Below are 25,363 nucleotides of genomic sequence, written 5' to 3' on the forward strand. Positions count from 1 at the left end.
TCTAATTGTGGATATTTATGGTTACAGATTTTTAGCTTTCTTTTAAATATATACATGTTGTGTGTTCAACAAAAACTCAAAGGTTTGGAACTACTCGAGTATGATTAAACTGTTATTTTGTCTTTGAGTGAGCTCTTTTAAAGAGCCATCTGTTTCATTGTGTGGCCAATTATAATAATATAATAAACATTTTTCCCTATAAAGAGTTATTTGTTAATGCAAGTGATTTTGTAATTTTAAATGAATCATCTAGCCAAACAAGACCCATTATTTTTAATAGTAAAGTAGTTGTGTGATCTAGAACATTAACAGAAACCAAAATAAATGAATTCATTATAGTTCATTGATTCATTGTTTACAACTGTCTGCGTATTATTATGAAAGTCTGCCGTAGATGCGCTGATTTTACACTATGAATGTGTATAACATACTGTAAAGCAACAGTTATAGAGTAAAATGGATAGTTCACCCAAGACTGAAAATTCTAACATAATTTACTCATCCTTCATTTCCAGTTCTGTTTAAGTTTTTTTTTTTTTTTTTTTTTTTTTTTCTGTTGAACACAAAAGATATTTTGAAGAAAGCTGTAACCATTGACTTCAATAGTGAAGTGTCACCAGGATTTTTTTTTTAATTAAATTTGTATCGTATATTAATGTTGAAAAGCTTTATCTAATTTGTTCATTTATTTGTGTTTAATTTATCAATTAAATGTTTTTTGCCATGAAAATAGCCGTTGTTGCTGCCATGGCATTAAATAAAAATATATGGCTTCCATGGTATTTGTTTTTTCTGCAATGAATGCCAATGGTTACAGGTTTTCTACTTTTTCTTTTGTGCGAACTATCCCTTTAATTTGAGGTTGTTTTTTTTCTTCTTTTTTTTTCTTCCTTGAATGAGTTAAGCGAGTCATTGCACAGTAGGTCAACAAAATTTTGGACATTGATCACACTGCACATATTTTAACCAGGATTAACAGTTAATCCTGATTATTCATGAAATGACATTTCACACTGCAGTCCTAAACCAGAGTTAAAATTCTTCATTTGAGGACTGCGCAATTTGATTGTGCACCTAAAGAACACAGTCTGTTTACATAAGTTATTTAGAGTTAAGAATCCTCCCAGCAGACCTGCGTTCTAAGGAGTTTATTATAAGGTTAGATTTAATTTAAGGACAATGCTATTTTGACATCCAATAATGACGTGAAATGACGTTGATATTTTGTTGATTTTAGGTTGTGTTGGAAAGTGACCAAAATCCATCGTCAAGCCAACATCTTTGCTGACATTTATTTGTTGGGTATGGCAACCAAAATCTAGCGTCTGATAGACTTCATTAGATACTAGATAATGGATACTTCATAGATAGACTACTTTTCATTAGATGTAACATCATTAGATGTAACATCAATTAGATTGATATTTGGTTGTTTTTAGGTTGCGTTGAAAAGTCTGTCCGACATTGGAAATTGATGTTGGGTTCTGACGTCTACCTAATTTTCATTTCCAAACAAAGTGCAATATCCCACAACATTGGAATACAATGTTAATCTGACGTCATGTTGACGTTCTGTGGCTGTGCAGTTTGTATCATGTATTATCAACAATAACAACAATCAAGTTATTTAGCCAAACAACTTGTGGTTCTGGAAGCAAGGTTAGTTTTAGTGTTTTTGACTTATTCTGTCTGAAACCCTTTCTCCTGTAAATTTGTAACTGTTTTGGGAATTGGTATCTTATTTTTGATCTAATTTGTACTGTATATATTCACATGGTTTTGTTCTGACTACAGCGGGTTTAGGTTAGGGTAGAATTTAGTCAACATTTTTTTTTTCCCAAAAAAGAAATGAGTGAAATTACCAGTTTGCATGAGAAAAGATCTGTCATACGATTCATTTTCAGTTTATGAATTAGACTGCATATCTTGTATGGCTCTTTTTTATTTCATTTATTTACTGGAGAATTTAATACCATGCCAAATATTGGTGACTAATTTAGGTTTTTGTAATTTTCACAGTTTAGCCTTTACACTCACATACTGGAAGATTGGCGAGGCTGTGGCTTAGTGGTAGTTTAGGATTGGAAAGGATGTACTGTGGGTTTAAACCCCAGCAGAGCAGGTACTGTAAATGTCATTTTTATCCAAACCGACTGTTAGGGCTAATATAACGTTACGGCACAAATCATTTCATCATGGATCTTGCTATGTGTAAACCTGCAAGTCACATCGCAATATCTGCAATAAAATTGCCATTATAATTAAACAGAATCACTTCAGAGTAATCTAATATTGTGATTTTTATTTGAATGTGTTTTTAGGGCCAGTGACTAAGATTTCAAGCAAACTATACAGTTTGCCACTTTAGTGAAGATATTATCAAATGAATTGTATACAGTGTTAGTTTACTTTTTTTCTTTTTTTTTTTTTTAATTTCTGTATCTCGATACAGTTAGACTCCTTTAATTAGTTTCTTTTCTTTATATATTTGACTAAATTTGTATATTTGTGCAGATCCAAATCCATACAATATCATTCTAATCAATGTAAAGTTATGAATTCTTACCAAATGTTTACTTCATCTTGCAAATTTAATATACATGTCGCAATGTATATTGCAGAAAAACAAATAGTTTTTTTTTTTTTCTAATGTTTTTACCAATATCATTCAGCCCTATCAACCGTCATTACAATTAAGGGGACATATCCATTTATAAATTCCCTGGGAATTAAACCCTTGACCTTGGTTTTGCTAGTGCCATGCTCTGCTGTTTAAATGGGAAAGTCTTGTCTCTGTTGTGACTGTGAGCAAGGCCTCCGCTCACTTGTAACCAAAGTTACTGTCGATCTTCCATGAAGGGGTTTGCTAAATTACATGTTAGATGCAAGTAGTACAACTTGTGTAATGGAGAAATCTAAATTAGTTTTATCTGAAGGAAGGACTGCTTGTATTTCTCAAGGGAAGGTGAAATGCTGATATGAGGGTTTAGTTTTGGGATTTAAGGTCACTGCTGAAGCGGTCCTCCAGCAGTGCTTTAAATAAAGGCCTCTGCATTCTCAGCATCTGTCAGTGATGGAGCAAACATTAGATATTCTGATGAATCGAGCTTCTGAAGTCTTGTGGTAAATGTTTTATTTGCTTAGATAATAAATAATAAAGCTTTACAAGTGCACTCTTTTAGTAGGCTCAAATGTTCCAAGAGGTCTTCACTTCTTAAAAGTGAGTCTCAGAACTAGTGTTTTTTTTGTGGGAGGAATATTTTCTGTGAGTGCAGATTTTATTTATTTATTTTTTTAACTTCAATTACTTATTTTTGATAAGTGGTTTGCATAAGTGAATTTTAGAACGTGCATCATTAATCTAACTAAAAGATTGTACATTTTTTTTCTGCAGTGTCTGTTGTTTGACTGTTTTGTACAACGAATGTCTATTTAAAAACCGATATGATCACATGTTATATATTTTATACCTATTATATGTTTTGTCATTAATCTAGCCACAGCTGCTAATATGGCATTAAATAATTAAATAAATACCAGTGATTAATTAATACTTCTAAAATATACTGGTGCCTAAACTGATACTTTAGAAAAAGATCAACAAAATAATGTTTGATTTAAAAATGCCTTTGATTTATGAAAAGTATAAGATTGAACAATATATTTAAGGTTTAACGCATATGCTTATAGAGCTGTGGTGAACATTTTTTTTTTTTTTTTGAGAAACCAATTCCTTATTGATTCTCAAAATCAATCGCTATTGCCTCAAATCAATTCTGAGTCTAGTTTGTTTATCAGCAGGTGGTGCTGTATAATTAAGTCATTAAAGTTGGGAGGTTTAAGTGAATAACAAATTTGTTCATAGTAGGCTATTTACATTTAATTTCTTGACAAAGCCAACTTGCATAAATCAGCTGAACACCAGCACTTAATGGTTTCATGGTTAAACAAGCCTAGAGCGCCATCTGCTGTTTAAACTAGCCTAGAGCACCATTTTATTTTTAAAGATGAGCCTTGTGATCCAAAAACTAGTCCAGAGCGTCATTGCTGTTAAAACTAGCTTAGGGTGCCATCTGATGTTTAAAAACTAGCCTACAGTGCCATCTGCTATAAAAAAAACTAACCTAGAGTGTCATTTGCTGTTAAAAGTAGCCTAAAGCATCATCTGCTGAAAAAAAAACTAGCCTAGAATGCCATCTGCTGTAAAAAATAAATAAATAAATAAAATAAAAATGCACCATCTGCTGATAAAACTAGCCTAGAGCATCAGCTGCTTTTTAAAACTAGCCTAGAGCATCAGCTGCTTTTTAAAACTAGCCTAGAGCATCAGCTGCTTTTTAAAACTAGCCTAGAGCATCAGCTGCTTTTTAAAACTAGTCTACAGGGTCATCTGTCCTTTTAAAACTAGCTTAGAGAATCATCTGCTCTTTAAAACTAGCCTAGAGCGTCAGCTGCTGTTAAACTTACCTAGAGCATCATCTACTGTTTAAAACTAGCCTAGAGCGTCAGCTGCTGTTAAACTTACCTAGAGCATCATCTACTGTTTAAAACTAGCCTAGAGCGTCAGCTGCTGTTTAACTTACCCGGAGCATCATCTACTGTTTAAAACTAGCCTAGAGCGTCAGCTGCTGTTAAACTTACCCAGAGCATCGTCTACTGTTTAAAACTAGCCTAAAGCGTCAGCTGCTGTTAAACTTACCTAGAGCATCATCTACTGTTTAAAACTAGCCTAGAGCGTCAGCTGCTGTTAAACTTACCTAGAGCATCATCTACTGTTTAAAACTAGCCTAGAGCATCAGCTGCTATTAAACTTACCTAGAGCGTCATCATCTGTTTAAAACTAGTCTAGAGTGTCAGCTGCTGTTAAACTTACCTAGAGCATTATCTACTGTTTAAAACTAGTCTAGAGCATCAGCTGCTTTGTAAACTAGCCTAAAGCATCAGCTGTTTTTAAAATTAGCCCTGAGCATCATCTGCCGTTAAAAATGAGCCCAGAGCATCTTCTGCCATTTTAAAACTAGTTCAGAGCATCATCTGCTGTTTGAAAACTAGTTTTTAAACAGCAGATGGCATTCTAGGCTAGTTTTAACTAGTCCAGTGCATCATTTGCTGTTAAAACTAGCCTATAATGCCATCTGCTGTTAAAAAAATAAAAATCTTCATTTGCTGTTAAAGGTTCACGAGACCCTTGAGTAAATTGTTTTTGAGATTTTAACAGATTTGTGTGTGTTGAGCATCAGCTCAAGACAATGTTGGCACCTGTCAGCTTTAATTGTGGGAAACGCTGGGTAATTTTGAGTTTTTGTCAGCTAATTTCTGCTTCCGGGTTAAAGAATTTTTGGGGCGGGATCAAAATCGGCGACGTATCGCAAAACTGCAGGTGCAAAGATGACGCGTCAGTTTCTCATTATTCATAGCGGAGTTTTCTTTTCCTATGAGCCGGCTTTTTAATTATTCATGACTGCACATGCTTTCCGAAGGCTAGGCAGACAGTGCCAAGCTGTGAGACGCGGACCCACAGCACACAGTATTTAGCTTTTCTTGAAAGGTTGTATGTGTTTCTTTCCATGACTCACAGGGTTTGTTGCATGTTTTTCCCCGCGATGCTGTCAGGGCCGATATAGCAAAGCTGTTTGTGCAGCAAGCATTTTTGCCGATTTGGAGAATTGAAAACGTCATCTTTTATCAGGAGTTTGTTCACCTTTAAACACATCACTGTGCTGCTGCGTTTGCCTAAATACTCTAAATTACCAACGGAGATAAGGATTAAAATAGACAGGGCAGGAGAGCAAAAAGGGAAAAGTCCTCATTTATAGTGTTTGTATGAACACGATTATCTTTATAATAATAAAAATTGTGGTTACAGTATCTATAAATGAAGTTACGAATAACAAATGTAGCAGGGCATTAAATTACTATATTTCTTTGCATTTGAACTTTGTAACCTATAAAATCATGCGTCTCCTCACGGTTTGTCTCATTTTGTGAGCCGAGTGACAACAGTTGTTCGCTCCCGCCCTTCTCCCCTGGTGGCCACACCCACTCCTGCCTTTGGCTCGCGGAGCTCCACACCCATTATGATGCATCTTTTGAAGAAATTCTGAGGTAGACCTGAACTGAAAGTAGAGGAGGGGGGGGGGTGTCATGACCCTTTAAAACAACATAGAGCACTATCTTCTTTAAAAAAAAAAAAAAAAAAAAATAGCCAAGAGCAGCGTCTCCTGTTAAAACTTGCCTAGAGTGCCATCTGCTTTTTATAGAAAAAAAGCTAGCCTAGATTGCTATCTTCTGTAAAAATAATAAATAAATAAATAAAAAATTTGCCTACAAAGAGCATTATCTGCTGTTAAAACTAGCATAGAGCGTCTTCTGTTGTAAAGAAGAAAAAAAAACTAGCCTAGAGACAGTGTTCTATTCTCTTAAAACTAGCTTAGAGTGCCATTTGGTGTTAAAGGTTAATCTCAGAATTCGATCCACAGAGAATAGTGAAGCATTTTGATAATCTCCGAATCGATGCAGAACCAACTTCTCAGATTATTTATTACAAATAAGGATAGATTGTTTTCATTCGTTATATTATCTCAATTCTGGCTTTGAAACGAATGACAAACTGTCGTGCACATGTAAAAATGCACATGTAAACTGCTCATACATCGCATGCACCAAGAAAAATAGAAAAAAAATAGAAACTTCAAGCTGTGAGCATATACTTATTGCAATAACAATTGTTTTTCGATTCATTGTGCAGCCCTATTACACACACACATGCAATCATCGTGAGGAAACCAATGTAGTGTTTCTAAAAGTGTGTGTGTTTGCGGTTGTGTCTTCTGGTTTGGGTGGTATACGAGGACACAAATTTGTATAATGACATGAATAGACCAAATGTGTTTTATTTTAAAAATCAGGACAGTAAATACTATAACAAACAAAAAAAATATTCAAGCACAAAGTAACTAAATTGAAGGAAGATATTCCAGAATATTTTCTCCAGTTGCTGAAGCACATAAATATCAAAAACAAGTGTTCATCCTGCCTTAAAGTGCACTATGGTATGTTTTGTGTAATGTAATCAAAGTTCTAGCCATCATAGACAATACATCAACACCCTTCATTATCCTGCCTTGCTTAAATATTTAAAGCTGCCTGTAGTAGTAATGCTAATAGTTATACTTATGAATTAATGCTTTGTGTAAACAGACCTTAAAGTCTGTGTGAAACCCAAAAAATTACAAAAGGTTTAATTTTGCTAGCACACATTGTTACACTTTATGTGAATATTTAATCTATTAATCCACTGGAAAAAAAGATGTTTTGGTATGTAATCTACAAAGTATGTCCATTTGCTCCTGCATTTGGAGTGTTTGAAGTGGCGGTCCTTCTCTGATGACGTCGGTTTGATTTAGCCACGATATTCGTAAACACACCCCTCTTGCCATTAGTTTGCTACAAGGGAATAATGCACAAAAAAGTACCATGCCATATAAATAAATGGGACTTTAAATGGCAAAAATGGCTTTAAGTGGACTTTAAATGGTAGATGCATTGATGTGATTACTTATTGATAATTAGGTGATTTAGTGTAGAAGGTGGGACTATTCCACCCTATTTTGTTACCTTTTTTTCTATTTAATATGCAACGTGTGCACATTCTTTGTAAATAACATGACCAAACTAAGCCAGGTAATGAACATTCATGCTAAATTTCATGCTAATTTGTGTATAAATGCCAAATCGAAATTACACCAGTTCATACAACCAGTTTGAGAACATTAGAAGCTCTCAGAAATAATTCATGTAAAATAAATAAATAAAAAAGGCGAGAAAATCTCCTAACCAACAACTCAAACATTTTAAAAACATACAATGTAATCTGATTAGATGGTCTGTGTGTGTATTTAGTTTGATCAGAGACTTAAACGTACAAGCAGATTTAAAATGCTCTTTGAGGAAGATCTGATTAAGCTGTATGAATGGTAGACAGACAGCTACACTAATGGAAAAACTGCTGTTAATACTTTTGGAAAGAGTAATGGCCTTCAATTATAGCATATGTCTTCTTTCCAGCCTTAATACAAATAAACCTGCTAAATAACACCAACCTCACCAATCCCATAATAATACAATACAATACTGCAAATGTCTGAATGACATGGTGTGTATGTCATTTGAATGAGAGACGGCACAGATGTCCTTTTAAAACAATGCGGTCACTTCATGAGCACCACTTCCCCCTTATGACATCTGACATTACCCAAAGTCAGCCGCTCGTATGTCATTCCTGCCAGTCAGTGAAAGATCTGTCCCCAGTCGGGACAGGAACATTGTCAATGCTAATTAAATCTACACCACTCCAACCTACTCAAAATAAAAAAATTGGTAGAGGTCTCTTGACTAGCTGTGGCCTTTGTTTCCAGCCTCACACTTGTCTTACAAGCTGTGCACATGTAAGACAGCTGTTCCTGAACGTGATGGCATTTGAGAACCATATCGCCAGCTGTGTAACGCTGGGATTTAGGAAAACGACTCTGTTTAAAATTAAATGCTCACTTCCCATCAGTGTAACGCTGATAATGCACAGTTTATAATACTATAGCTTTGTAAAAGCAATAACCATAGACAATATATACTTTGGTTTAAGATTGCAAGAATCTTTTTACAATTCAAGACTCTCAAATTATTTTGTTGCAGTTTAAACTTTAAGGTTGGATTTTGACACGTATAGAACACGGTTAGAAAACATAATTTTACCAAAATCGACTAAAATCTGAGGGACATATAGTAAAGGATTAGAAACCTGCTTTTTAAAATAAAAGGCGATCTATAAACTAAATATTCCTTTAAAAAAAAAAAAGTGTTATTTATACTGGCTTAATACAGACAGGACAGTGACCAAGTCCTCATAAACCACCTCCATGGTTTTAATACCTATGGTGAATTATAAGTAGGTGCAGCTTTGAAGCTCCACTCTCTTCCTGTTAAGTTTAAAGTCCCCAAGACATTAAAACTAACCATATGATTTTGTTAGTTTAGGGGTGAATGATTTATCTGGGCATTTCATTTTAAAAAACAAAGTTTGCCCTTCCAATCTTTAATTGAAATCTGAAAATGCACTTCCTGTTTGTTCAGATTACAAGATTGAGGTAATGGGTGTGGCTAATGTTGCTTCAACTGTTTTGACAACAAACAGAAATGGTGAGCAGGAGGAGTCCGTTAAGTTGCAATAACTCTTCCAAAACTCCTTCCCCCATCTTTCTGATTGAAATGCCTACTTTACTACATCCATTAAGCTCATAGTAGAAAAACAAGCCACGCCCACTGTTTATTTAAAAATCCATTTCTCTAGGACAGGGGTATTCAATTGGCGGCCCGCGGGCCGAATCCGGCCCCCGAGGCACTTTGTTCCGGCCCTCCAAACAGTGTGACCAAGACATCAAAAATAAATTGAGTCGACAAACGGCCGATATAGTTTTGAAGTTACGTGCTTCTGTTCAATTACAGCACAAGCTGCAGTTAAAGGCTGCACAGAGCGCGAGTCATCATAAGCAAGTGGTGCGGGCAGCCGAAAACATGTTTGTAGAAAAGGCTATTTAAACAATGCACTAATATCGTTAAAAGGGATGTAACGATTAGCCAATTTCACTATTAACTGTGCTTTAATTCGTCACAGTTTATTAATTGTAAAGTTTTCTCTAAGCCGCATTTTTGTTGCACGGAACGAAACAAAATCGCTGCAAAATGCCAAGTTGCCTGTGCGCTAGTTTTAAGTTTAAAGTACACTGAGGCTAATACGCACGCACACAGGATTAACTATAGCAGCGGCCATTCCCATGTCACGTCTTTTCCGCTTGCTAGTTTGTTATATCTAATGTAAGAATATATTACAATACAACACAATCTCACAGCAATTCGTAACTTTTTGATTTAGTAGCTAATTCGTATGAATTCGTACGATCTAATTCGAACAATTTAGTACGATTTTCTCATCACCCAATAACGTTTGGGGTTAGGGGTGGGGTTAGGTGCCACGCCTCCTTTTTTTAAATCGTACATTTTCGTACGACTGAACTAGTACGAGTTTGTACGAATTAGCCACTGAAATGACAAAACGTAGCTCGTGAGATCAGGCTGGACAATATGCCGGCGCCAGCGGAGCGACGCACTTGCGTCTTTCTGGGCGCACGCAGTAGATAACATCTCACGGTGAGAGTTGTGCGTGCCTTTTAGTGCAATGTAAACAAAAAAGATATGTTAGACAAATTATCATTAAATAATTGTGTATGCATGAATGCAGATGTCAATAACAGTTCATCTAAATAGCTACTTACCTAATGAAAAGTTTGAATTTACATTAGACGTGAAAACATTGAAACAATGATTATTCTTCAGACTATCGTATAGTCGTACAACCAAAATCTATAATTGTTGCATCCCTAATTGTTATGCAGTTCAAAACATAACATATGAATGTGTCTGAATGTAGAAGAAGCCTACTTCAGCAATGCACTGCTTTTGTTGTGCTCTGAAATACAACATTTTAATGTTTGTAAAAAATGTCTATTGTACAATGCAGTAATATTATGTAGTTTTAAAATACAACATATTAACATTTTAATATAGAAAAAGTCAACGTGTGTCTTAAGGAGCAAAAATATACAGCATATGGGCTCTTATATGCTGTTGTGTCATCACTCATATAGCAAGTCATATCTCTCCGGCCCTTCGTTTGGGATGCTTTTCATGAACCGGCCCCCATGACAAACTAATTGAATAGCCCTGCTCTAGGATCTGCGTCACAGTATGACAAAATAACGATCGCAGCTTCTGGTTCACAGGGACTTTAAACGATATAAAGAATGCCCCCAAAATTCAATAAATGATATTCAAAAGATGACATAAAAGATCATTTATCTAGGATGCAAGTCATTATCAGACTGAACGATGGCGCCTCTTTCTTTCTCTCTCCAGCTTCCCGAGCAGAATGTGAGCAGTCTCAGTTCCAGTGTGGAAATGGCCGGTGTATTCCGTCTGTGTGGCAATGTGATGGGGACATGGACTGTTCGGATGGCAGCGACGAGACGTCCTGCGGTGAGTCGCTTAATTTCTCATATTTATTACATTTTAGAACAGAGACTAAAAAATGCTAGCCTGTCATGCTTGTTTACTTTTTATACATTTTAAAATAAAACAAAAACTGGCACATATATTTGTTCTTAAAGAATATAAATCTAACCGTATAAAAATTTAAATAATAAAATAATTGGACGTTCCTTTATTTTTCGCTGGGTTTCCAATGTCTTTGAGTGACTTATTAACGTAATTTGTCACTTTTGGTGTTCATCTCAGCTGTTTTTCCTCTCTAGCTCTTTCACTGCCTCGCATGGGATTTTAAGAAATGCTTTTTTAACAATGGTTACATGCATGAAATCAGTGTGTATTGTGAGTAAAATGGAGTGAATGTTTTGTCGGGAAGGCAGCATTTAGTCAAGTTATGTCCCAATTCACTAATTATTCAATTGTTAAATGGTATTTGAGAATTGATATGACTTAAATCGTAGTTTTCCAAAGTTACTTACTGTAATTGGTGTTCTGTCCACACAAGAATTTTGAAGTTTGCACGCTCTTAATGAATCACTATTATTGTCCACAACACATTGCAAAAAAAATAAATGAATAAATAAAAATAAGTTATTAACCTGCAATGTTTGTAGTTTTAAGTAAAGAGACTTGGGCAAAGTAAATGATTTGAATGATGAATTGAGGACAGCTTTTTTTTTTTTTTTTTTTTTAATGTTTTGTCATTCAATTTGCAACAACATTTTGAAGATTTAACATTTCAGTGCACAATTATGCAAACACATGGGACGACCCACAAAATTGCAGATTAAATTGCAACTTCATTTTCAAAGCAATGAACAATTATGCAAACTATGTTATGTCCGTTCAAAAATGGGCTTTGTGACGTATTCTGTCTTCTATGTATCCTGGTGCCATTTTTTTTTTTTTTTTTTTTTTTTTGAGAAATGAATACCGCCAGTCTTCACAACTTTTTAAAGGGATTTCTTTTTCCTCCGTTGTAAGGTTTGCGTAGTTGCTGCATTTTGCGTTTGTAGGGCCATAAGGAAGGAAATTAATCATAAGAGAAATGTGGAGGATGTGACAAGATGATTGACAGGGCGAGTAATGAAGCAATGGAGCCTTTTTCACATTTCCGGGGTTCTAAGCTGCAGAAATCCTCATAGTTGGGTAAACTTTGAGCGCGATGAATAGGAGAGTAATAAAAATTAGTTTGTGTTCACATTTGCTCCTATGAGGAAAAAAACTCCCTTAATGATGGTGTTATCAAGACATTTAGGATTGTGATTGGAGAAAAAAAAGGATAAAAATTGTATGAAACCTAAAACTGTATACAGAAGAGAAAGCAACAACAATTTATTTTCCCGCACACAGATACTGCATTAGAAACGCTTGTCATAAGCAGTAATTAGTTTTTGTTTTTTGTTTTGTGATATGATGCCAAGATTACCTGATAAAAATGACAATGTAATAAAGAAGTACAATGCGCTTTAATGCGCATCTTAGATGCTGATGTCTTATCGATTTTACATGTCCTAAAAGAGTCCATAGAACTCCAGTGTAGACAGCAGCTCTACACAAAGTTTGGCCTGAGGGGAAATGGTTGTGCTCAAGTGAGCCTGGTTTCTCTCAAGGTGTTTCCTTCACTTCAATTGGTGAAGCTTGTTTTTTGCCATTGTTGCCACTGGCTTGCTTGATTCGGGATTTGTGGAGCTGCGCATTTGATGGATTTGCTCAGTGTTTGGACATTCAGCAGTGAAAATTAAACCACACTGAGCAGGGAGGGACTGTGATTCAAAGCCACACCTCCTGAAATCAAGAGCGTCACAACAGCAGACAACCCACTAGTTTATGTAATTTGCCAGTTAGTTAGTGTTTAGCCGGCGGCATGCAGGAATTACATTCCTTACTAAGATATACCTACATGCTATTTCAGAGCGAATATTCAGAGTCGCATGTTAAACAGTATAGGAAGGCTGTCATTGTTCAAAAATGACCCAATGTGACTATGAAGGCACCTTCAGCTCAAAGCAGTTTAGGCGGAATAGCGCTATTCAGTGGTATTTTGTTGTTAAACTAAATAAAAATCCACATTATCGATGCTGTCAAAGGACCTTATGAAACTAAAAATAATCACATCAATCTTTCACCGGGAGATTTTAATGGCTGAACAACACGTCTGTGCATGCAAGTCATTCATAACACAACACAATCTAACATAAGCTTAGCCTGACTAAGTTTTAAAACAACATAACCTTTCTAACAGTAGTACTTCAGCCATGGTGTCGTCCTTCCTCCAGCGTGCTAAAGTAACTCCAATATTTATTCAGGGTTTTCAAAAGTTTCAATTCAGCATTTGATTTCTCCCGGTCAGTGTTTGTCTCGTGGACGCGCGGTGCTTATGCAGGCGGGCATGTGCGAAAAACGGATCTGCGTGAACTGATGCTCAAAAGTCTGAATCTACATTTGCTGACACAGTTTGAGCTGCTTATCGGAATTATGGGAGATGTCGGTCTGACAATATTTAATTGGATGAACATTTTTTAGTTTTATGCCTTATCCATAATATAAAAATACATATAAATACATTTAGATCATTTACTTTAATCAGTACTATTGGACTGTAATACTGCACCTTTAAGAGTCCATAAAACTTCATCTCCACAATTGGATGTGCATCGTTCTCCAGCCTCCAAGGCTTAGACTAAAGCTGTGCACAAGAAGTTTGGTCAGAGGAGAAATGGTCGTGCCTAACTGAGCCTGGTTTTTCTCTGTCTTTCACTTTCATTAATTGGTAAAATTTCGTTCCTCGCCACTGGCTTGCTTGGTTTGTAAATTGTGGAGCTGTGCATCGATGGATTTGCTCTTCAGTGTTTGTACTTCCAGCAGTGAAATTTAAACCACACTGAACTAAACAAAACTGAACTTCAACTCTGAAAACTGGATTAACATAGCTTCAGTTTACTAGAACTTCTATGTGAAGCTGCTTTGAGACAATCTACATTTGTAAAAGAGATTTTATAGAAATGAAGATGAATTGAATAGAACCGTTTGTTACATGACAAAATAGTAAGTACCAAAGCTTGCATACTGATATGTACATTTTTCTTCCAAAACAAAAGGAAAAAGGCTTGGAAAAAAGAAATACAAGTAGACGAATTGGAATGAATCGGCATTCACACACTACTAGAAAATGGTGGACACCCAATACAGTACATTGTATACACCGTAATAGACGGGAACCTTTTCAGACGCAGCTTCTGTGTGCATTGGTGTGTATGAAAACTCTTAACTCGTTATATTAGTGTTGCATCAGCTCTCCAGCACAACATCTGTCCTTGTTGTGACATGTAGGCGTGATTTGTGTTGACGTTTGCCAGAATGGCCACACCTGCGTACTAGTGTAATGCCAACATGTGAATATTTATTTATTTATTTATTTATTTTGCCTGATCCACATATTTGAACTCTTGATATTCAGAGCTGATGTAACTCTTGGGCAATCTGTCATTAAGGGTGCATAAAGCGATCTGACCATGCACAGACTAATTCAAATATTGATGAGCTGCAGATGCTTGTTTGATAGTCATCCTTATGTCTGCATGCTCAGTGATTTTTAAGTGTAAAGCTGTTCCCAGAAGTACAGTCCAATGCTCGAACATGCGCTAACTAGGTCATTGATGTGAGGGAAATTACAGATGGATGCTGGCACAGATATGATGAGCCGGAGTCTTTTTTTGGATCCCGGCGTTCTCATTTAGGCCTCTTCACCTTTTACTCGTGCCCGTTCCCTTTGTGAATACCATGGCTTATAAATATAAAATAACAATAGAGAAATGCAAACTCTGGTAAAATATCCTGCAGTTTCATCACTGATGTCATTTATAATGGATCGTTATATGTTTTGTTGTTTTATTGAATATCCAGAGTCACATTGCAGATTAAATTGGAGATGTGGTTTTAAAATTTTAAGCAAAATAACAAAGTAAATATTGTATATTCGCACGTAACTTCTTTTACTATGTGTATTCAAGCAAATATTAAAGCAAAAATTATAATATAAGATACTTACATTTGATAAAATCTATTTAAAAACTAAAATAGTTAAAGTTGTAACTTGTTTCTGTGGCACATGATTCAGAAATCATTATTTCATAATCTTAATTGTCCAGTGCTTATTTAGATCGGTTACTGTACCTTAATAGTTTTTTGTGAAAAGCTTAGAGCATGAATGTAATTGTATTTAAAATACAATTTTGTTTTGTTGTATTTATTTTTTTTTGTGAAATTATAAACCCTTTTGCTCATACTTTTTTTTTTTTTTTTTTTTTTTTTTTTTTTTTTTTTACGATAATTTAAAATATTCGAAAACAAAAGTGAAATTGTAACCTTCTAGTGTAATTACTTTTCAGTAAGTCTCCCCGTTTACATTTTTTTTTGGTAGAGCTTGTAAAAAAAATAAAAAGGCATGTAAATGACGTTATATATATTTTTTTTGTTCATTAGATATAATACAACTTTAACCTGGCCCAAGAATCTGTCTGTAAAGTTTCAGCATAAAATACCTTACAGAGCACTTATTTTAACATGGAGTAAATGCCCATTTTGCAAGGCAAAATCATTTATATAGCACATTTCATAGCACATTTCATACACCGTGGCAATTCAAAATGCTTTACATTAGGGTTGAGTCGATAGACGATGCCATCGTCCATCGCCAATGGCCAATAGACAACACGATGCTGAGCCAGCATCGCCGATCCTCCGCCCTGTCGCAAACCACCTTGCGAAAAAATACACACTCCGACCCCGTTTACTCTAATACGTCTTGGTGTTAAAATATATACAATGACAACTGAGGTGTTCAGAAACTATTTGCTGATTGTAGAGAATAACTGCCTTTAGAGTGGAATAAACTTATTTATTTAACAAGAACTTATTTATTTGTTTTTGTTTTTTTTTACAAGGTGTCTTTTTAGTACATACTTATCACACTAAAATGACTAAAGTATGTTTTATTTACTTATTTTGTATGTAAACAAACAATGGTTTAATTTAGAGCAGTGGTTCTCAAACTGTGGCACGTGTCCCACTAGTGGGAGGCGGGCTTCCTTTTGGTGGTACACGGAGGAATCAAATATGTCAAATGTACATGCTACATATATTTCAAAATGTATCAAATTATTTAAATATGAATGACATATAAGAATATTCATTATATGACATATAGCCTGTATTTCCGAGGTCCAGGCAACATTTTCAGGTGTTGAAGAATTGGCTACTATAAGCAAAGTACAGTGTTAACGTTCAAACTATTTGTTTAATGTGGCTGACAATAATTAACATTCTTAATAAGAATTAATCTGCTACGTTTTTGAACTGTGCAGAACTGTAGCTGCTTTACTTGGCTTACTACTGTATTTCAGTACTGTTCATTATGGTGGTACTTGGAGATTTTTTTTTCTGAGCTGGTAATTGATAAAAAAAAAAGTTTGAGGAGCACTGATTTAGAGCATATTAAAGTGATTTGTTAAATATAGCTTTTTTTTCAATTAAGACAACTAGCAAAAATAAAGCAATATATACCGAAACCAGAGTAGTGGGTCAGCTATTGCCTGATTGCAAATGGTGCAAAATGCTGCAGCACTTCTATTAACTGGTACTCACAAATATGAGCACATTTCCCCCGTGTTGGCTTTACTTCATTGGTTGCCAGTGAATTTTATAATACAGTTCTTTTTTTTTTTTTTTTTTTTTTAAATCTCTAAATGGTCTTGCCCCACCTTGTATTTCTGCGCTGATACACCCCATAAGCCTGCTCATTCTCTCAGGTCAGTGTGCTAAAAACTGTGGCAGGTCCTAGACTTTGGAATGATTTGCCGCTGCACATTAGACAGACCTCTTTAGTGTTCACTTGTAAATCAGCTCTTAACTTTTTTTTTTTTTTTCGTTGGCATTTGACACCTGATCTTACGTACTGGTTATTTTAACTTGTATGCCTTTTTTGGTAGTTTAGCTATATTTTTATTTTTTATGTACTATTATTCTTATTTTGTTGTATATTTTCTGTACAGCACTTTAGCTCACTTCTGTGTTTATAAAGTGCTCTATAAATAAAGTCTGACCAGACTTGGAGGGGTTTAATTCATTTATTAAACATTTTAAAGTAATGTAAGATAATATTGTGTGAATCTATTTCCCACACCTGAATGGATTTACTTTAAAACTTGCTAAAAAAAATAGAAAGTAATTTTTTTAAAATCTAAATATCCTAACCTTTTATTAATTGTACACATTATCATTGTTTTCTTTCTGAGTGTCATGAAGATGATCTTGGAGTTGGCATGGCGGTAAAAAGTAAATAAACAGTTCCTTTACACATTGTTACTTGCATAATAGAATCCTTTAAACTGTAACATGCGCTCACATTGGACTAAAGTGAAGAGGCCTCCATTTCAGAAGCCACCAAACTCCACAGCGTTTGCTCTCCCTCAGCGGTGGCAGTAAACACTCTTCCCGTGTTGAGAATGCGAGTTTGCACGGCTCTGTCTCTTATTGCCATTGGGTCTGCAGAAGGCCTCCTGTTTCGAGTGTGCACTTGTGCTCTGAGTGGACATGAAGAGACTGTAAATGTGTCCAGTGGGAGGGAGCTTAGATTCGGAGAGCCTCCATCTCTAAGGTTGAAGTGTCTTCTTTTAAATCAATAGCCAGTGCTGAATTAAGCAGAAATGCGTAGGCCTTTGTGCAGCGCAGATTTGTGTAGATCTCATCCAGACACCTTTAAAGTGGTGACAGGTGGACTCAGCAGAGATGTTGAGCGATTTTTTTTTTATTGCTTTTTTTTTGTTTGTTGTTGTCTTATGTTATGAGGAAAATGATGCCTTGTAGGAAAAAGACTAGCATTACATAGCAAGTAGATGTCTCTGACCCCAGAGAGTTGTAATTTGATAGTGTATTTTTTTCCATTATCTATTTCTTTTTTCTATTGTGCATTTCTTTTCTCTTTTTTTAATAATTTGAACATTTTGTTTTTAATAATAAGCTTAATGAAATTCTTTTTAAAAAAGACAGTTTTTATTTATTTTTATATATTTTTAAATCAAGTTATTTTAAATATATAATTTTTTTTTATTAACTTATTTTTTTATGAAACTTCACCAAAAGAATTTCATCAGCATTGAGAAAGTATACCATGCTATTCCATTTTTTTATTTATTTTATTTTAATATTTTTAGATAGATTTTTTTAAAAATATTTTTATTTATTTTTGTTCATAGTAATTTTATGCATTTAGTCATTTATTTTACAAAAAAATTATTTCATCAGCATTATGTAAACGTCCACCATGCTATTTTCTTTTCTTTCTTTCTTTATTTGTTTGTTTATTTATTTTAATTTATTTTTTATTTTTATTCATATTAATTTAATTTATTTCTTTTTCAAAAACGAGAATTTCGTCAGTGTTTGGTAAACGTCCACCATGCTATTTTATTTGTCCATTTATATATTTTTTTTCTTAAGTGTTTTATTTTTTTTTATATATATATATTTATTTTTATTCATACTAAATTAAATTAATTTATTTATTTATTTATTTTTTACAAAAGCGAGGAATTCATCAGCATAAAGTAAATGTCCACCATGCTATTTAATTTAACTAAAACAAGAATTTCACCAGCATACCACCATACAAGGACAACTCTGTCCAACTATTCCAAGCAGCCTACAGTCTATGTAAATAATTCCCTAAGTGGTTCCACATTGCGTTATTTGCTACTTAAGGGATCAAACTGTGTGCCAAAACCTAAGATTTGCAATTCCAGCTGCTAAATGGCAGCATTTCTAAATCTTCGCTTAGATACCTAGGGCTAATGTATAGTGAACATCGGTTTAACTGTTCTGTTTCTTGACCATTTCAGTGAGGAAAACTTGTGCCGAGGTGGACTTTGTCTGTCGCAGTGGACAATGCATCCCCAAAAGATGGCAATGTGACGGGGAACCTGACTGCGAGGACGGCTCAGACGAAAGCATCGAAATGTGCCGTAAGTCAGATTTTAATTCATTTTTATTCAGCAGTGTTGCCTTCTTTTGATTTGTGAACGCTGCATGAACTGCATTTCCCCTCTGTTACTTTCAAAGCTGGATCATAAAACCTTGAGTTTATTTTTAACTTCCTCGGTGCGAGTCTTATCTCAACTGTGAGGTATATTTAGATTTACCCCTGTGCACTAGATGAACATTTGACATGACGTTCATGTTATCAATGTGTCAGAGACCCTAAAAAATTGTTCAACTCAACAATGAAACATCAAACGTAGCTAACAGCTTTTACTTTGTCAATCAAATGAACTTTAACAATTTAAAAAATGCAACAAATATTTGTTTGGGCAGAACTACAAAACTAAATGTAAAAAAAAAAGTTGCTTAAGTTGCACACTAGTTTGGTCATGTATAAATATTAATATTTATAATATAATAAACATTATTATATCTATATTATATAAATATTATTGTCACTATAAGCCTACATCATGCTAACGATCAAAAACACAATGTCATGATATCTCATGCGCTTGTCTTCTGAACGAGTGCATATTAAAATACATGAATGACACCCTTCATAGATCGTAAGAAGCAGACATTCTTTATAATTTGTAAAATAAAGACTTGCAGGTTAAGGAAACAGCATAGGAATTTGTCGCGGCCGTGGTGCAGATTAAAAGTTTAAAAAAAGTATATTTATATGGACGGATAGGTAACTAGATAGAATAGGCAGGAGTATATTGATCTGTGCCCCGCTGCAGAGTGCAGACAGAAGCAAAAGCCTGCTCTCCCGTGGCGCGGAAAGGACAGAGCCCAACAGAAAGTTTGTGATTGGGTCAGCCCAATGTCAATAAAAAAAAGAACCAATGGGCTGCAGATTATGTCACACGGCTGCTTTGTCCAGAAAAGAAACATCTTATTTCAGAGTGTGACAGACAGCTCACAGCACTGGCAATCACTGAGGCAGAAAAACATGACAGTCTGCTAAGTGTTTTATTGGCTGATCAGATCATAAGAAGATGATCAGCCCGGCCCAAAAAGTACGTCGAAACAGCGGGAAACTGCCGAGGCTGCCCCTGGCCACAACCGGAAAAGAAAAAAAATTCGTTAATTGCGTTAATTTTTTTTACGCGTTAATTATTTCAAATTAATCGCATGCGTTAACGCGTTAATTTTGACAGCGCTTATAGCAAACTAACGTTAAGAACCTCATAGTAAACTAATGGTAAGAAGGTTGTGGTTAAGAATATTGTGGCTTAAGCTGACAAACTGATGTTAACAGAGAAGGACTGCCACTCCAAACTTGGATGCAAATGGTCAGAATTTGTTTGAAGATTATGAAATACCCCTATTATGCATTATAAAAGGTCATCATTTGGTTTTGGGGGTCTCCAACAAGTCAAAAAACACTTTTATTGTCTTGTAATATGCATTTATTTTTAGCTAATTATCCCAGCGACTCCTATGATTCATTCAGCGATTTCAGTTGTTCCCAAACCGTTCCTTAGCGCGATGCTAATCTGCGCTGATTGGTCCGACAACCCAGTCTGTTGTGATTTTTGTCGACTGGGTTCAGCGAGAGACAGAGCGAGAAACGCCCACCACGGCTTATAAACTATTTTGAAGTTGGCAGAGTGTATGTGTGAGCCCAATGCAGGAGTGCACTAAAGCAATGCAGTTTAACACCAGCATATTGCTCTATTCTTAACAATGACACACATTCAGTATTAATCCACACAGTGGCAAACACTGAATTATTTTTAAACTTGACCGCCGCACGTGTGTAAGAATAGCTGACGGTGGCCAAAGCAACGATCAGCAGCAGTGGATCGTAAGCTCACAAACGAATTTAAATCGCTAAAGAAAGCACCACGCCTCACATTTTCAACGGGGTTTTAGACATGATATGAGAATATAAAGAGGTAACCAGATACACCACAAGGGGTTACAAGTAACAACACAATTAAATGCATAATTTGCAAGCTGGAGAAAACAAGGAGGTAGTCATTTTAATTGTACTTTATTTACACTTGTGAACTAGAGGAAGGAACTGATCCATAAACTGTGCACTGTAAAGTTCCTGTCAAGCTCTGACAAACGCTGCGTCCCAAATGGCACACTATACACTATGCACTATTTACTTATGCATTTACACACTCAACAGCATAGTATATGTCTGTAGTGTCGTCCCAAATGGCACACTAATGTTTTTTTACTAAGCGGAAATTCAAACCGTTTCCCAGATGACGTCTGACGGTTGCCAAATCAGTGAAATAAACAACCGAATTATCAAATAATAGCTGCCGTGAGTATTGCCGCATTCACTATTGGGAGGCGCTATAATCACTCTCGTAGGAGAATTTTGCTTTCACCATCCAAAATAAATAAAGTTATTGAAAATGTGCGTCCGATAGCTCCGCCCCTTCCTCTACGTAAGCAAACCTGCGGTCATTGAGTGCATGAAGTGTCCATTACACACTTCATGTTAGCAGCTGAATGAGTGCATCATCCAGGTAATTAAAGTGCACTTATTATTTTTAGAGTTTTCAGTTTGAACACACTACTTGCACTATTTATACTACAAAATGGCGTAGAATAGTGCATAAGTATGCGATTTGGGACGCAGCTAAAGTCCCAGTGGCAAATATACCCATGCATCCCAAATATACCCATTGATCCCATATATCAATAGTCTTTTCTGATCCTTCCTTTTAACAAACAACCAATAAATCCCCCATTATAAGCATGTAGATTGCTGAAGCACACGTCAGAAAAATGACAAGAACACAGCACAAGGTCGGGGCTATAATCATGAGACGTTTTTGCAAAAATAAACCACTGACTCTTCACAGCCTCCTCACATGTTTGGGTAGGGAAAATAACACTAACTTTCCCTCACACTTCAGAGCACAGTGTCTATGTGACTTGAATAAACGGGGATCTGCTACAGTGTTTGTCTTCTTTCTACAGTTTTTGTGGGCGGGGTTTTTAATTTTTTCTGGGCCTGCACGCACAACACTTGGGCAGGGCTTGAGTTCCATATCGACTTCTGCTGACACGGCTAAAGACTTGTTAACCTGACAACTAATACAAATCACTTTGAGTCAACTCTTTTATAGATGAATCAATAGTTTTTAACACTGCGCACTTTCAGATTTAAGACTCAGCTAGCTATTTCCTTCACTTAGAGCTGTGTTATTACATGGAAGGTCATTTTCAAAACCCCATAATAGGGGTGCTTTAAAAAAAAAGAAGAAAAAGTTTGTGTTAGTGGATTCACTTGCACAGATTAATCGTTCACCTAAAGAATAACATGGTAAATTTTGATCACACTGACTTTAAACCCCAGTATGTATGTTTGTAGATCATTAAGGTCTATCCTTTTCATGTTAGTTCTATGATGGTTGATATGCAATGCATTGTAAATTGATATTCTTTGACTTCCACTTCCAAAGTTTATTAAAGAGCCCCCTTTTGTGGGTTTTCGAAAATGAGTTTCCATGTAGTGTGTAACACAGATCTAAGTGAAGTGAAATATCCAGCTAAGGCTTAAATCTGAAAGTGGACAGTTTTTAAAACTATTGATTCATCTAAAAAAAAGTCGACTCGTAGTGGTTAGAATGAATCATCTTGGTAATGAGTCTTTAGCCGTTTCGGCGTGACGTGACTATGAAACATCGTTGTTATGCTCGCAAACCCGGGAAAATTGAAACCTGCGCCCTGCCCACTAACACAGCTGCGAAGACAAACAGATCCTGAAGTCATAATTCAAGAAGACGCTGTGCTTACCTGGATATTATTGGAAGTGTGAGGGTAAATAATTGATTCAGCAGTCTACATGCTTGCAATGGGTGATTCATTTGTTTGTTAAAGAAAGGATCAGAAAAGACAGACTTGTGAGAATGGGCAGACAATACACCAGGGGTGCGTGCAAAATAAGGCCAGTTTATTAGGCACAAAGGCAGCCTGCTACACGCTGGTGAGCACTACAACCCCCTGGCTGTGGATGGGATCTTTGGGCAAAGCAGAGTAAAGGTAAGCCATGACAACATATAACACTTTATGCAAGAGGTGCCATAGCAATAATTGCAAATAGAAATTATCTTAGTTACAGCTGAGAACGGAGAAAAGCTCTGTCATGTGGTTATCGCGTGGGCCCGTCCGCCTGGGGCTTGACAAACCGCGCTGGGCATTTGTCTAGCGCTGAACGCTGTTGACCAATCGCAACAGGCTGTCATCGATCCAATCAGCACAGATTAGCTTCGCGCTAAGGAGGGGTTTGGGAACGAATGAATCGCTGAACGATTCATATGGGAGTCGCTGGGATAATTGGGTAAAAATAAATGCAGATTATAAGACCATGAAAGTGTTTTTTGACCTTGCATGCATATCAGAATGTTGTTGGAGACCCATATAACCGAAATATGACCCTTTTTCATGTATAATATGGGCTCTTTAATATAAGTTCATTAGTCCAAAGAAAAAGTGACCTGTTGCTTTAATAAAGTACAGTGGCTGTACATTCTATACAGTTCAGTTTTGAAGTATCTGTGTACGTGCAGTTATGCAAGTCAGCTCTCTATATCAAGTCTTGTTTGACCAGCTGTTGGAAAGTTATTGAGCAGAAAATGGAAAGAGACCAACTGTGTGAGTGAGGATTTGCACACGTGTAGCTATAAATCTCTAATTGGCCTTTTACTTGGTATTTCCGTCAAGACGCACCTTCATAAATGACTCAAAGACTAGCATTTCAACTTTGAGTAAATTATCAAAGGCTTCACGCATTACGCAACAGACCTATTGCATCATTCCTCCTTTTGATATTAAGTTTCCCATTGCGTTTATGTGTCGCTAGTGTCTCTTAACCATAGCAGGCTTTGGAGGTTTGCCAAAGGGATAGATGTTTCAAACAAATTGTTAACATGGGTCTAAAGGTTATTTCCATGTGAAGACTTACACCTATGTTAAGTGCTATAAATTAATGATGGCAGGCACATAAGAGTTCATTTTGCAGCATTTCACCAAATATGACGTGTGAAAGCAGCTTCAGGCCAACACAGTTTAAAATCCAGCATTATTGTTTGAAGCCTACTTTCATCCGCCTTCCGGAGAGCTGTAAAATCTGGCATTTAAGGTGAATTATTAACTCCTGACTGGCTTTTCCCCTTCCAGATACGCGAACCTGTCGAGTGAATGAATTTAGTTGTGGTGTCGGCTCCACACAGTGCATTCCCGTCTTCTGGAAGTGTGACGGTGAGAAAGACTGCGACAACGGAGAGGACGAGATTAATTGTGGTGAGTCACTAGACACAACAGCAGCTGAAACGCCTCTCACCATCGCTTTCAATTCCCCTTTCTCCTTGCCTCTTCTACTGATTCTTTCAGAAATTAGTCATTGAGAGCCAAAGTCAAACTCTAAGGATAACACAATTAATTCCTTGAATGAAAGAAATGTAATGCCTTTTGTGTTTTTACTTGTAAACAATGTTTGAGTTAAGTTGGAATAGTTTATCTTCAGGCCTGTAGCCAGGGAAGGAAAGACCCAACCCTCATACTTTATAAAGTCCTGCTTTTATAGGTAAAACTTAATATAAAAACTTAATATAAAGTATGGAGAAAGTTAGTTGGTGTTTTGATTTTTGGGTTTTGTGTTGATTTAAATGGGTTGGTGTTTATTTAAATAGGGTTTAGTTTTGCTTGTGTTTTTTTTTTTTTTTTTTTGTATTATTTAGTTTTTTTTTTAGGTGGCGGAGGAGGGGGGGGGTTCTTTTAATGAAGTCCAGAGTTTAAGCCATGTCCACTCGTACATGGGTATTTTTATAAACCGTGCTCCCCACTTTAGTTTAAAAAAAATAAATAAATCTCCGTCCAAAAATGGACTGTGAGCCATGTTAAGAGCATGCTGAACCAACAGGTTCAGGAAAATTACACTTTAACTCTGGGTTCACACCAAACGGGGAATTAAGTATTTTCACAAATAAATTGCATTCAAATCAATGCTAATGTGAGTCCTGCGGTGCAAACAATGCAGAATACATAAAACGTTTGCCTCTGAGACATGCAATTTGCAAAGTTTGACGTCAACCTAGGTGGCCAATCAGAAAGGAGATGATCGCATGCACGCTTTTGTCATGAGAAAAAAAATCCAGTTGTAGTGACCACACTGTTCTATGAGTTTAAAAAAATCTTCACTCAGGCCAGAGTTTTCAGAAAGATTCATTTTTAGTCACCAATACTCTGTTTT

The 25,363-nt window shown here is 35.9% G+C and overlaps 1 protein-coding gene across 9 annotated transcripts in view; it reads left to right on the forward strand.

Moving 5' to 3' along the window:
- vldlr (very low density lipoprotein receptor) overlaps nt 1-25,363 on the forward strand; it is a 50,136-nt gene that overhangs the window by 3,467 nt on the left and 21,306 nt on the right. For all 9 annotated transcript variants that reach the window (NM_200923.2, XM_005155562.5, XM_005155561.5 and 6 more), the window contains exons 2-4: nt 10,969-11,088; nt 18,996-19,118; nt 24,292-24,414. In NM_200923.2, the coding sequence (NP_957217.2) occupies nt 10,969-11,088; nt 18,996-19,118; nt 24,292-24,414 (366 nt within the window). The remainder of the gene's footprint in view (nt 1-10,968; nt 11,089-18,995; nt 19,119-24,291; nt 24,415-25,363) is intronic.

Source organism: Danio rerio, chromosome 10 (genome assembly GCF_049306965.1).
Source record: "Danio rerio strain Tuebingen ecotype United States chromosome 10, GRCz12tu, whole genome shotgun sequence".
Lineage (NCBI taxonomy): Eukaryota > Metazoa > Chordata > Actinopteri > Cypriniformes > Danionidae > Danio > Danio rerio.